The sequence below is a fragment of the Lepidochelys olivacea genome, assembly GCF_965140295.1.
Source record: "Lepidochelys olivacea isolate rLepOli2 genome assembly, chromosome: 11".
Taxonomy (NCBI): domain Eukaryota; kingdom Metazoa; phylum Chordata; order Testudines; family Cheloniidae; genus Lepidochelys; species Lepidochelys olivacea.
In genome coordinates this window covers 18,529,085-18,544,153 of record NC_140421.1, presented here as the reverse complement: position 1 = coordinate 18,544,153, position 15,069 = coordinate 18,529,085, and the positions used below count along the sequence as shown (strand labels likewise).

General features: G+C 39.1%; 1 protein-coding gene across 7 annotated transcripts in view; it reads right to left on the bottom strand.

The window, feature by feature from the left end:
• CCNT2 (cyclin T2) overlaps window positions 1-15,069 on the bottom strand; it is a 44,108-nt gene that overhangs the window by 6,891 nt on the left and 22,148 nt on the right. For 6 of the 7 annotated variants that reach the window (XM_084642976.1, XM_084642971.1, XM_084642973.1 and 3 more), the window contains 3 exons: window positions 14,557-14,619; window positions 7,183-7,228; window positions 5,693-5,856 (listed from right to left, as the gene is read on the bottom strand). In XM_084642976.1, the coding sequence (XP_084499102.1) occupies window positions 5,693-5,856; window positions 7,183-7,228; window positions 14,557-14,619 (273 nt within the window). Of the gene's footprint in view, window positions 1-5,692; window positions 5,857-7,182; window positions 7,229-8,092; window positions 8,831-14,556; window positions 14,620-15,069 lie in introns of those variants that run through there. The other variant, XM_084642977.1, reaches the window with a different exon arrangement.

The window sequence follows — 15,069 nt, the reverse complement described above, 5'->3', positions numbered from 1 at the left end:
ATGGTTCAGGTGGAGACATCCCTTGTAGGGGGGCGGGGGGACGGGACACTTTATCTTAGTATAGAGGATAGGAAAGAAGTTGGTAAAATACAGGTGAGATGTAGTGAGGAACAGGCAAATGTATGAGTCTATTTAAATATAAACACACAAAGGCAAGCAACTGAATATTGACAAAATGTGCAAGAGCTTAAATACAAATTCTAGAACTCTAAATACTAAGATGGATGAACTACAGTGTCTGGGATTAAAGGAAGATATTGATATAATAGGCATCACAGAAACTTGGTGGGAAGAGAATAATCAGTAGGACACACTAATACCAGGGTATAAGATATATAAAAAAAATAACAGATTAGGTCACGTTGCTGGGGGACTGGCATTAAACAAATCAGAGTAAAATAAGCTAAAAATCTTAAATGAAACAAAACTGTACCACAGAATCACTATGGATAGAAAATGAGTGCCTGGAGGGGGGAAAAAAAGTATAGAAGTAGGAATATACACTTACCACCTAACCCGGATGGTAACAGTGAATGTGAAATGCTAAGGGAGGTTTAGAGAGGCTACAAAACCAGAAAGTGCAATAATAATGGGTGAATTCAACTATCCTTATACTGACTGGATAAGTGTCACCTCATGGCAGGATGCAGAAATAAAATTTCTAGACACCATAAATGACTGCTTCTTGGAGCAATTAGTTCTGAAACCCACTAGGAGAGAGGCAATTCTTGATTTAGTCCAAAGTGAAGGACAGGTACTGGTCCAAGAGGTAACTAGAGCTCAACCACTTGGTAATAGGGACCAAAATGTAATTAAATGTAACAGGGAGGGGAGGAGAAATAATACTAAAAAGCCCACCATGGTAAAATATAACTTTAAAAAGGGAACTACATAAAAATGAGGATGCTTGTTAGATGGAAATTAAAAGGAACTGTCAAAAGGGCTAAATACCTGCAAGCAGCATGGGAACTATTTAAAAACCACCACAATGGAAGCTCAGATGAGATGTATACACCAAATCAGGAAAGACATTAAAAGGTCCAAAAGAATGCCACCACAGCTCAAGAGCAGAGTACTGGGGGCCAACAGAAGCAAAAAGGCATCCTTTAAAATTTGGAAGACAAGATAATAGGAAGGAGCACAAACTCTGGCAGGTTAAGCATAAGAAGACAGGCCCAGAAAGAATTTGAGAAGCAATTTACTAAAAATGCAAAAACTAACAGTAAGAAATTCTTTTTAAGAACATCAGAAACAGGAAGCCTGCCAAATAGGCAATGGGGCCACCAGACAATGAAGTCGTTAAAGGAGCACTCAATGAATTCTTTGCATTAGTCTTCACTGAAAAGGATGGGGGTGGAGGGATCAAAGCTATTCTTCTTGAGTGACAAGTACAGTCCCACATTGATGTGTCAATAGAATAGATTTTAGAACAAATTGATTATACAGTAATAAAATCACCAGGACCAGATGGCATTCACTCAAGAGTTCTGAAGGAACTCACATATGAAACTGCAGAACTACTAACTGTGGTTTGTAACCTATTGCTGAAATCAGCCTCTATATTAGATGACTGGAAGATAGCTAAGGTAAAACTGACTTTTTAAAAGGGCCCTAGAGGCAATCTTGGCAATTACAGGCTGGTGAACCTACTTTCAGTACAAGATAAATTGGTAGAAACAATAGTAAAGAACAGAATTATCAGACACACAAACACAATATGTTGGAGAAGAGTCAACATGGCTTTTGTAAAGGGAAGTCATGCCCCGCCAATATATTAGAATTCTTTGAGAGTATCAACAAGCATAGTGTACTTGGATTTTCAGAAAGCCCCGGACAAGGGGTCTTATCAAAGGCTCTTAAGGAAACTAAGCTGTCATAGAATAAGAGGGAAGATCCTCTCGTGGATCAGTAATGGGCTAAAAGACAGGAAATGAAGGGTAGGAATAAACGGCAAGTTTTCACACTGGAGAGAGGTAAACAGTAGGGTCCGCCACTGATCTGCACTGGGACCTGTGTCATTCAACATATTTATTAATGATCTGGAAATGGGAATGAAACGGCAAAGTTTGCAGATGATAATTATCTTGAATAATTTTTGTAAGTCCAAAGCTGACTGCAATGAGTTCTAGCAGAATCTCACAAAACTGGAGATGGGGCAACAAAATGGCAAATTAAATTCAATGTTGATAAGTGAAAAATAATGCATATTGGAAAAAATAATCCCAACTATACATATTTCATGATGCGCTCTAAATTAGCTGACACCCCTCAAGAAGAATCTTGGTGTCATTGTGGATACTTTCAGCTCAATGCACAGCAGTGGGCAAAAACGCTAACAATGTTAGGAGCTGGTAGGAAAGGAATACAAAATAAGACAAGTTTCAGAGTAGCAGCTGTGTTAGTCTGTATTCACAAAAAGAAAAGGAGTACTTGTGGCACCTTAGAGACTAACCAATTTATTTGAGCATAAGCTTTCGTGAGCTACAGCTCACTTCATCAGATGCATTCAGTGGAAAACTCACGAAAGCTTATGCTCAAATAAATTTGTTAGTCTCTAAGGTACCACAAGTACTCCTTTTCTTTTTTTGAAAATAAGACAAGAAAATTTTACATGGTCACTACATAAATCCATGGTGCTCCCATACCTTGAATACTGTGTCCAGTTCTGGTCATCCTTATCTCAGAAAGGATTAGTGGAACTGGACTAGGTTCGAAGAAGTTCAACACAGAGGATCAAGGGGATAGAACAGCTTCCATATGAGCAGGGTTGTTCAGCTTAGAAAAGAGACCACTAAGGGTGGATATGATAGAGGTCTATTATATCATAAATGGAGTGGAAAAGTGTAGTGAGAAGTTTTTAACCCTTTCCCACAATACACAAGCCAAGGGTCACTCAAAGAAATTAAAAGGCAGCAGCTTTAATACAAACAAGATGAAGTACTTTTTCTCAGAACACACAATTAACTTGTGCAAGTCACTGACTTGGGATGTTGTATAACTGGCTTCAAAAAAGAACTAGATAAGTTCATGCAGGATACATCCATCAATGGCTATTAGCCAAGATGGTCAGGAATGCAACCCCATGCTCAGGGTGCCCCATAACCTCTAACTACCAGAAGATGGGAATAGAAGATGAGATAGATCACTCAAAAATTGCCCTGTTCTGTACACTCTCCCTGGTGTTATGGTACTGGCCACTGTTGGAGGCAGGATTCTGGGTTAGTGGACCATCAGTATGATCCAGGGTAACAGCTCTTATGTTCTTAATCTTTGCAGTACTAGGAGCTGAACATAATTGACTTACGTATTTACATATTTTCAACAGAAAATTTGTTTGAAGTATGCTATATGCAGTTTTGAGGGCCCGAAGGAAGGATAAATGGGAAAGACTCTTACTGTTTCTCTCTAACTTCCTGGTATCCAGATCTAAAGTGGCACACATTATGAAAAACAGCCTGGGATGTTTGGGAATTGTAGCCTGAACAAATCAAAAGTTCTCCAAGAGGTCTGTTCATAAATATAATTCCAAAAAGGTCTGCACAAAAAGCAGCTCTTTTAAAACACTGGGTATCTGTCACTCTGAAGGCAGATATTTTTAAAAATTCAGTGAGTTTTCAGCATGAAACTTGTATTAGGGCATTGTAAAAGTCAATTCATACTATCTGATCTTTGGGTTCTGCTTCTTCAGGGACAACTGAATGAAGATCTTTAACACAACAAAGTATTTGTCCCTTTGAAAATCTGCAGATCACTTGAGCTTCTTGATCAATTCCTCCAAAGTGCTTCTGCAAAATTTCTTGCCATGTTAGAAAGTGGGAAAGGTCTTTTCAATTAAGATATCCATGAAACAACGAAGGCGTCTACACCCTTTGAAGTTGCAAAGGGACTGCTACAGCCTACTAAAATGTAACATTTTTAAGTACCTGAAAATAGATGTTGAGTCAAGAGGTGGCTTTAGATTTCAGAATGGAATCCTGAAGAGCCAAGTCCTCAATAGACCTTGCAAAATAAAGTGCAAACTAATCTCCCCATGAGCTTTCTACTGCTAAGCCCCGTGATCTGCTCAGCCTATTACACACACACACACACACTTTATACACTCCTTCCTTACATTTGCTCTGATTGGTATGCTGCTGCTCCAGGGATATAACCAAACTTGAGTGAGGAATGAGAGAAGTTTTGGGCACACAGATCTGTGGGTACCGCCGAGCAGATCTTTTCAGTCTAATTACTGATATCCACCCAGAATAAAAAGCAAATAACTAAATACATTTACTAAATAAACAGTAAAATTATGCTGATATTTAAATTGCCATCTGTAGACTACAGAGAAAATTCCACTGAGATGACTAGAGACAGATGACCTTGGAGTTTTATGCTGCCTCACTGATTCTGTGGATATTGCTACATCTGTTCATATTCTCCTCACTTTAGGGCAATTTTTTTAAAGTGAAAATCTTGTGACGCAGAAATGGAAGACAACTGCAGGCCAAAAGAACCCTTTGTGGGTCATATCCAAGTCGTAGGTTATACACCACAGCTCAACACCAGGGATTTTTGATTGCAAGACATCTCCTAGCAACCTCTGATTAGTATATAGATTTGCAAATGCTAGACAGCATTTATTATTACTGCACTGCAATAATGCTTAGGGATATCAATCACAGATCAGAGCCTCATTGTGTCAGACACAAATAAAGGGATAAATTATAAACTCTTTGGGGCAGGGACTAAGTTTAAACCAAGTGATGACAGATGGAAACAGACAGGAGCAGCATAAGGTAACACTGAGACAAAACTGGTCACCACGAACAGCAGAAAAAAACAAAACAAAAAACAGTGAACAACTTTGGTAAATACCTAGAAGACCATTTAATTTTCTGTTAGCAGAAAAAGTTTATTTTTCTTTCTGATAAAAACCATTAAATAGAAATTCCATGGTACTAATATTAAGGTTCCATGGGCTATGCCAGATTCACTCCTATTACACAAAATTGGCTTTAATGTGGTTGATCCTATTTCAATTTTATAATCTTAAAGAAATTTTCTTTAGTAGCAGCTAATAATCTGGGTAGAAATGAAGCAAATTGTCATCTTAAGGCAGCACATTCTATGAGGACTTCAGTTTTTCAGTGTGATTATTTAAAATCCCACTTCAGCAAACAACTGAAGCATGTGCTGAACTTGCAGCCCACAGAAGGTGAGGCTATCGTGGCTTTTAAGCCATTCTTGCATCCTCTTGGGCTGCAGAAGCCCCAAGCCTAATTTAGACAGCCCTGAGAGCATGTCTGAGTTATGGTAGCCTCCCCAGGCTGTCCTATGAGCTGCACTATTGCATGTGGAGGCCCTGCCTCTAGCATGGTCCACATGCCAAGTCTCGCTAGGGAGTCCGCAGAGGAGGCAGCCTTATGGCCATCTTCCAATTCCTGTGCCACGAGAATTCTCCCACAGCTGATATGGGGCTCCCATTGTCCCTTTACTCTGCTCTGGCCCTTTTTTCTGGCCTCCATGGTCAGAGCAGGGGTGAGATTCTCATCTATACAGTCAATGTTATTTAAGCATGAGCTCAAGGGCTTCCCTTACCCAGGACCTAAAGTAGTTGGGGGTGAGTTAAATATTAGCTGAAACAGTAGCAGAACTACAAGAACAAGGTCACAATATTTAAAAGAAATAAAAAGGAAATGCTACTTACCATCTAGCAATTCCAGAGTAACTGAAGGATCAACATATTCCCACCAATGCTTTCCATCCGTCGATACAGGAATCTCCCAATTGGACCACTTGCATGCCAAATGAATGCACACACATGCTATCACTGTGGGTTTGTACTGAAGACAGAAGGTAGTAAGGTGCAGGCTGTTGCAGAGAATTCAAACATGTAAAACAAAAAACCCAAACAAGTCAATCACTAAGATTATAGCATAAAGTTTTGTATCAAAACAGATATTAAACATTACATCATGGAACATGCTTCTGATTAAATTCTGAAATTATTTTACAACCTTGAGAAAAGGCAGGTCATTTATCTGGTAAATTTAATTTGCTCTTAACAAGAGTAAAAAAAAAGTATCCCTCAGTTCATTCTATTGGCATTTTACTTTTTACTTAATTTTAAAGAGAGGGACAAAAATTCAACATAACATGGTTGATAAAATTTCCACCACAGTGAAGTCATTAATACAGCTCATTACTGAAACTGCATATCAAACTAGTAGCTATGGATACTCAATAGTTCCCTTGAGGTTGAGAGAATCACTTGTGTGACATGAGTAGTCTTCATTAGGCCCAGGTTTGGGGATACAAATCCTCTCTCATTTCAATTTCCCAGCTGGCAGTAGCACAAGTATGCTGGTTCAGATACAGTGATTCCAACAGGTTTTGAAAACAAAACTCTTCCAAACAAAAAACTATCCCATAACAAAGGGACCACCAAAAATGGTTAGGGTCCTCCCAAACAAACATTACATATACAAACTTGGATTTTAACAAAATCATGTACTAGGATTACATTAAATTAAAACTAATTTTGCAAAGAACACATGGAAGACTTTTAGATCTACTCCCAAACTTCATCCTTATGCACCAGAATAGCTGCATACATTTATTAGTCTGCATTTGGACAACCAATTTTAATTTCACATAAATACTATGATTTTTAAAAAAAGCATGTTAAAAATAAACACTGCTTCTGGAAGGACAAACATTGCTTAGACTAATTCTAGTCTACCTGGAAAGAAGATTAGGTAATTTTAAGAGTTTTTAGGCTGACTGCAGTTTCATAAAACTAGGATTGGATCAATGTATTTAAATTAAGAAAAAATTGCCATTAACTACAAGTGTAAACTAGAAATAGCTTTGTACTTACCAAGATGCTCGACTTTCTAGGTTAAGTTTATCTCTTTGTAATCTTTAGCTGCTATTCAGGCTACCAGTTTTAGACTTATGCACTCACAAATCGAGAAAATGTCATCAGAAAGCACCACTACACTTCTCATTGTGCATTTAACCCCTTTGTGCCACAAGGCCCTTGTACAATACACCGCACTGCAAACAGAACGGTACCACCACTGTAGATGGCCCAGTTTTCTGTTGCAACAAGGGTAGGACACATGGAGGGGGCCCTGCAGTAAAGGAAGCTATAGTGTGCTACAACAGTGCAACAAAGAGGTTCAGGATAACAACCTGTTGGTAGCCATGAAATAGGATGTCTGTGCCAAATCCTTGCTTGCTGTAACAAAAAGAAAATTGAAGAAAAATTAGCAATCCACTCCAAATTGTTGGCTTCATTCCAAAATTAAAATGCTTTAACCTCAAAATGAAAGGTATGTAGAACACTAATAAGATACATTAGCTGCCTTTTAAAGTAAATCAGCTACTTAGCTCTTGGCACTGAGGACAGGTTTACTCATCCTCACTGAGCTATAATTGGAGATGGGCAAGTCATTCAGTTCATCAACCTTCCCTCTACTGTACAGAGTATGTTGATCCTTCTGCCTCTTGAACTGTCTCTATCTAAGCCACAAAAGGATGGAAGTCTCCCTTTCATCTCCTTAGCCCTCCCAAATCTAATACAGTGTGGGTGGAGGGATGGCTCTCTTATCTTCCACCTGAACTCTAGTGCTTGCCTGCCTCCCTACTTTAGTTCTAGATGGTTCCTTACCACAACCCTCCCCACAGCTGGGTCTCTCAGCAGGACAGTCAAATAGAGAGCCAGTTTGCACTATAGCTCAGGCCAGAGCTCAGTGCTCCTCTCCAGCTGAAGGAACATAGAGCAGTTGAGAAAAACTCAATGACCATACACCAGTAACACATAATTATCCCAGAAAGTCCTAGAACAGAGCTAGTTCCCAAACTAGACAGTTTAAGGGTTAAATTAGCTTGTGTGCACTTCTACACCTTCTTTAATCAAAATGTAATGCTCATAAGCATGGAACAAAACATTTGATTATATCAGAAGCTTCAACCTAGATTTTAACAAATTTATAACTCATTAAAAATGGTCATCAAATTCAAGGCTTCAACATCCCAAAGACTGATCTCTGGCCCTTATCTGCCAAACCCCCAAGGTCCTCACTCAAATAAGAGCACTTACTCTTAAAATGTGTAAGATGGAATATCTGGGCACAATGAGCTTAATTGAAGATTGAATGCAGCCTTCATTGAATTTTCTTACTTTGATACTACCACTTGAAATCAGTGCTACCTGGAGAAAATGTACTGTTGGATCTTATGTCAAAGGGAGCATTGTCACAAACCTCTATTCTTTTATTTTAAGGAGTTTGTCTGAAAAAGAAAAATTGTAGCAGTAGCTTTCAAATTTAGCAATCTGGGAAGCTTTACAAACCATCATTTTATCAAAATCCAATCGAATTCCATTTCCCATTACTGCTGATAACAAAGATACAAATGTGTAAACCAGGCTTATGCCTTTTGCTAGGGCTGGGCAATGCCATAATCCATTGTTGATTACATCAGTGAATCTGACAGAAGTAGTAAGAGAATAGGACCTGTTTTCCCCACATATATTTTGCTAATCCACAATAATAGAAAATAAACAGACATTTGATGGAATTGTACTACATACTTAGCTTTTTCAATCTGTTTTAGTAGTTCTGTGCCAAATTTATTTTCTCAAAATTAAACTTCTTTGGTAGCCTTTCCCAAAAAGATATAGGAAAGCATATTCAGGGCTCTACTACAAAAACCCTGACACTTTCATAAGGAAACATAACTGAAAATGGAAAGGTTAAACAAGACTGCAGGTTTGTTAGTTTTTATCAATGTACAGAATAAGCCATCTTCACAGATTTCTCTACAATACTACAACTTTGCTGAAGCATATTTGAGTTAAAGAAAGATGAAATACCATAAATTCATCAGTATGACTTTATATTAAAGAAAGAGTGGACTGCCAAAAGCTACCAGTGCAACAAATATGATAGCTGTCAAATATGGAATTGGAAGACTTGTGGCACCTTAGAGACTAACCAATTTATTTGAGCATAAGCTTTCGTGAGCTACAGCTCACTTCATCGGATGCATTCAGTGGGGTTTTTCTTCCCCCGCACTGAATGCATCCGATGAAGTGAGCTGTAGCTCACGAAAGCTTATGCTCAAATAAATTGGTTAGTCTCTAAGGTGCCACAAGTACTCCTTTTCTTTTTGCAGATACAAACTAACACGGCTGCTACTCTGAAATATGTAATGGTTACTTAAACAATTTTGTTTTACATAATTTTAAGTTGAACAGCAAGAAACTAGGCAAAAAAAATCACAATTTGAAAATTATACATTTCAGTCTCAATATAAGTCCACATTAATGGGATGCTTGCACTCATAGCACTAAACAGACTTCTGTAACTAAGATTTCAAATTTATTCGATTTACATACTTTTGTGTAATCAAATGAAGTTTACCAAAGACCAGGATACAGGTGTTTAAGCTCAACAAACCAAAGCCACAACAGGGAAAGACTGTCCAAGGTATTCATATAAACTTTTTAAACAAGGACAATGTTTTAATGCAGCTTAGTGTGATCTCACTTAAGCAAAGAAACCTAGTTAAAGGCTGGAACTCCACCCTTAACTAACCCTTTAGAGCTGATCAGGGATTATTTGAGAAATGTGCAAAAAAGTGGAAAGCGTATCAACAAGGCAATGACTTTGCCAAAGGTATAAAAGTCAGAGCAAATCAAGAGAGCATGATAGTTTACTACTCATCTGTTTGATGGCAGATAAATATGACTTCCAGCCAAGAATGTGTTTCCCATCATTCTTTATCACTCGGGGGCAGGGCTGTGTATCTTAATCCTTCGTTGCACAATCAACCATGAAAGACTGGCTTGGATACTTGATGTAAGTAACCAAACCCTTAAGGCAGGACCTGGTACAATTAATCTACCTTCCAAGAGTCTGGGGTCTTCCATAAATCCCTGGCAGGATTAGATTACTGAATCCATTGTTAATGGGCACAGCAACCCTACCCACCTGATGTGGGTCCCAATTTTCAGTCTATGAGCCTTTTTCTGAAGACAAGTCAATTGAAAGTGCAGTGCTTCTGGGGAGATCTTATATTTAATTATACTCCCAGAAAATTTCAGTGTGCTGATCCTCTTAAGAATATGTGCCATCAACCTGCTTGTTAGTAGGACTCAGACATTTAGGGAACTTATGGCCCCAGAGGGAGCACAACCTCCTGGGACAATCAGGGTATAAGAGCTACCTAGATTCACTGCAAGAAGTACTTGGAGAGTAGAAGCTGAGTAGGGAAGCTCTCCTGGTATCCCAAGGAGAGGAAGATACTCAAGCAATCCCCGGAAAGAGATGGATCCAGATGGGCGAGTCTGCACTTAAGAATGAAGAGCTATTAGAATCCTCTGGTCAAAGGGAAAAGATCAAACAGACCCTAGGAAGAGGATTGTGTTGATGAACACCTGATACATAGGGGAAAGACTGGAAGAAGACCGGGTACAAGGGTTAAGGTTTGTGAATAGTCTTGTCTGATTGCCAAAGACTACTAGACTTCGAAAGAGGACTGTAGAAAGCTGAGGTGAAGGTTCAGAATGGGAGGGTTTCCTCTACCAGTGATAGGATATAACTTACTTAAAATCTTCCCACCTCACATAATATCAGCTGAATTGTCTTGACATCCCCTGGAAAAGATATATATTTGGATCTACCGCCTCTTCTAGAGGGTCACTTTCTCTGTCAGATTCAACCACAGTTGAGCAGATTATACTGGTGGTTTGGAAGGCGTACAGACTTTGACTGTGCAGTTTTCACATTAGTAGAGTAAGGACAATGGCTATCCCAAGATACCTGGCAATGAAGGTGAAACAGCGGCAGGTCTCCCACAAGGCAGCTAGGTCAAACTCAAAGTCCCCGGTTCTCAATGTTCATTTTCAGGAGAACCTTATGTCCCAGTGTAGATGCAGGATTAATTGGTGAGGGGCTTCTGCTCGGGTGCATCAAGAAAGGTCCGTGAGATGGGAATGAGTGTACCAATTCCCCCCCTTCAAGTTAATCAGAACTAACCTCTGAACACCAGATTGGGATTGGCACCAAGAAATGAAGGGCCTAGGTGATAGTCTCAGAAGTAGGAAAGAGGAATATTCTCTCACCTCTGATCTCTCAGCTAGCACAGGTGCCAGTAATTTAATTTTTGCCATTATGAATATGAATTTCCCTTTCAACACCAGAGTCTCCTTGGAATGGGAACTTCTTACTGCCAGGTCATTACAGATACACTGTCTCCAGACTTCACAGGCAATTGTGGTCCTGTCTCCTCTTTCTTGTCAGTTTCTCAACACTGATGAAGAATGACGTGGATCAGTCTGATGTCTCCCATCTTCCACCTACCAGAATGTTCATACCTTCTTAGCCCCAGACTTAGACATTCTAAGGCTGGATTTTCAAAGATTAAGAGAATTTAAAGTCAGAAGGCACCATTAGATCATCTTATCTGGGCTTCTGCACATTAAACTTCACCCAGTTATCCCTGTACTGAGCCCAATCACTTGCTGTTTGGATAAAGTACATCTTTCAGAAAGGCATCCATTCTTGATCTGAAGATTTTGAGAGACTCTTGGCAAATCCACCACTTCCCTTGGCAATTTATTCCAGTGGTTAATCACCCTCATGACTAAAACTCAGTGCCTAATTCTACTTTTAATTTGTTTGGCTTCAGCTTCCAGCCACTGGTTCTTCTTATGCCTTTCTCCACTAGATTAAAAGGCTTTTTAGTGTTTGGGTATTTTCTCCCCAAAGGAAGCAAGCTCAGGGCCTCCATCAGCATGGATAAAATCTGAAACTCCATTCTTGAATGGGCAGCTTGTAAGTGTAAGGCAGATATGGCAGTGACTGGATAAAGTCCCCTTCACCCAAGCATCTAGGAAAGAAGTACGAGTCTGGGATAGGAAATTTGTTATTACAAGACAGGCATTTCTTAAACCATTTTTCTGCTGAATCTGCGCCATCTTTAGTGAGGCATGTTATTAGAAATCAAGTTTTAGGCAAAACATAAGTCTGAGGTACCAGAGAATTCTGTCTGGCTGCTCTGGTGGTTGTTGTGGAAGGCAAATGTATGGATATGCCTCAGCTAACCTTGTAGATCTTCTTCTGTGACTAGAAGTTTTTGTCAATGCCCCTCTTCTCCCCCGCACCCATCTGAAAGAGCTTTTTAGGAAGTTATTGGACAGCATGTCCCCAAAATAGGGATTTGTTTGTACTAACAATACTCTAAAAGGGCTTTCCTGGAGACAGTGCTTCTAAACTAAGGGGTTGGCTACACTTGCAGATGTAGAGCACTGGGAGTTAAACCAGCCTTCAAAGACCACAGCAGGGAAAATGCTGCCATGTGTTTACACTGTCAGCTACAAGTACACTGGCATGGCCACATTAGCAGCTCTTGCAACGCCATAGAGAGCAGTGCATTGTGGTAGCTATCCCAGTGTGCAAGTGGCAGCCGCGTGCTTTTCAAATGGGATGTGTGTGGAGTGTGACAGGGAGTGTGGTGTGTGTATGTGGGGGGAGAGAGAGCGCGTGTGTTTTGGGGGCAGAGTGTGTGTCAGCATGCTGTCTTGTAAGTTCAGACAGTGGCAGACACCCCCCTCGCAGAGAATACATTGACAAAAGCAAAGAAATGTAAAGTTTAGCCACCTCACAGAATATACTCTGCTTATAAGCACACCTCTTACAAGTATATGGCACAGACTATACATTACAACCTTCATTCTGATCCCCTCAATCCATTCTTCTGTACACACACACACCCCCCATTACCAGATTCCACCCCCAGCCCCGAAACATTAGTAATTTTGAAAGTCTGGTGTAATAGCTGACCGTATCAGAAGAGGATAGCTACATAAAAGGAGAGTTTGCAGAAAGGCGGTTAAAGGCAGTGATGAAAGGCTAGTGCAGAAGTGAAGCTGCTGATTAAGATTTTATTTAACAGCTGTGCACAAAAATCACCCCCACTGCAGGATAAAGTGACAGAAAAATGTAGCCCTTGATGTAGATTTCATCTGATGGAACAGACTGGCGCTATATACACACAATCAGGCTTGCATATGTCCAAGTCATATGCAAGTAACAACTAAAAATTACCCTAAATGGGGGAAAAAATTCCACACACAAAACCTATCAGTTGCACCAGATCTACTCAAAATCAACTTCCAGCAATTTTTCTATAGACTGATAAATCTTTTAAAGAGTCTGTCATTGAGACACAGGATTGTCAAAGTCAATTTTCAGCCACACCCCAATTCCAAAATAAATTTTAATTTTTGCAAGAGTCATACCAGTGCCCCCTATTTTTAAAGAAAATCAGCTGTGTGCCTTTTTAAAATGCAACCCTAACTATGCAGGTGGTCCCAGGAACCTGCACAAGAAGAATAAGTATATTTATAGTAAGTTTATCCAAGTAATTTCTTCCTACACTATGTATGGAAAACCCACTCAAACTCTATTTTCAGAACAAAATAACCAAGATAGACAGGACTATGGAATAATCTACTGCAAATTTTTTCTTAAAAAGGAACCTATGTTTGAGTTATAGGACTATTGTAGACTCTGTTATAGTTAATTTTTACATTCCTATAGTGTAAAAGCCAGTTAGAAGGTTCTTATATGGAACTTTTGAAAAAAAAATACTAACACCATACCAAGACCTTGTCGACCAATTTCAGCACAGAACACATGATAGACATCTTAATATATAGGCTTATAAAGAGTAATAGCCTATTATCTATAGCCACGCTAGTGGAAAAAAGTTACATAAGGATGCAATCACTGGCTGAAGACAGGTTATTTCATTTCTTGCCAACACCACTCCAATTCAAATAAAATAAAACTCAGATTACGGAGACATTGTTCTTATTTATAGAATCATTCACATATCTCTCCAAGTGTCTGCGTGTGGCAGACCTCCTATGTACTCTGCCAGCCACTGCTTGCTGATGTGTGCCTTGACAAAGCAGAACTCAACACTGACACAGAATGCTTTTGCATGGATAGAAGAGCTTTATGTGTAGAAAGTTGCAGATTCAAATTAACTAGCCCTCTAATGTATTTAATTCTGCAACAGATACTATAAGAAAAGCACTTGTTTATGAATGAAATCATGAACTGTCATCCTAAATATCTTTTGGCAGTTCTGGAAAAGGGCAGGAGTAAAGTAATGAGGACTTGCTTCTTCCAAATATAAGTATCAGCCACAGGAGACCACCTATAACTACTCCTATGGTTGTCAGTTGACAGAATGGAAGGGAAGAGTGAGATGACAGGGCCATGGAATGAGAAGTGAAGAGTGACAGAAAAAAATAAGGGACAGAACTAACAATTGGTAGACACATCATGGAAATCCTATATACTTTTCTGAATTGTGCAGACCACTAACATCTAAAGCAGAATTTTCAAGATCTGGCTTTTAGTAACCTGAAATACATCAGTTTAAAGAGTGCTCTTTGGGTAATATATAACTGGGGAAACAGGTGTGCCAATGATATTTACTCACACTGGGGAAGACACTTCATAAATCATTTTATTGAAGATCACTGACCTCTCACTAACTGCGTACATTTCACAACATCTGTGTGTGGATGTTCAATGGTAATCTCAAAACCTGAAAAATTAAGGAATATGTTTCAGAAACTGCAGTACATTTGTATTTGTACAACAGAAAGACCTACCAGATCTTTAGATGTATCAAACCCCACCCTCTGCAGCCAATGAACATAAATATAAATTAAAAATAACTGTCCAATTTTTGAAATGCCAAAAGTTATTAAAAAGATCACTTGTTCTCTGGAGTTTTTTTTTAAATAGACTTTATCCACAGTATTACTAGCATTCAACTTTAAGAACATTAGATCAGGTACAATTCTGTTGCCTTGCAGCTTCGTTTTTCTTCTTCTTAAACTGAGTTCTACGCAACTAGGCAGTTAAACAAAAATACTATTATACATCGATCTGTGTTCAGATATTGGTTTTAGTGCCAAACCTATTTGAACAGGCACTGCACATTTTAACCTCCCAAAGTGTGGCAACAATAGCTATTTAAGTAATATTTGTC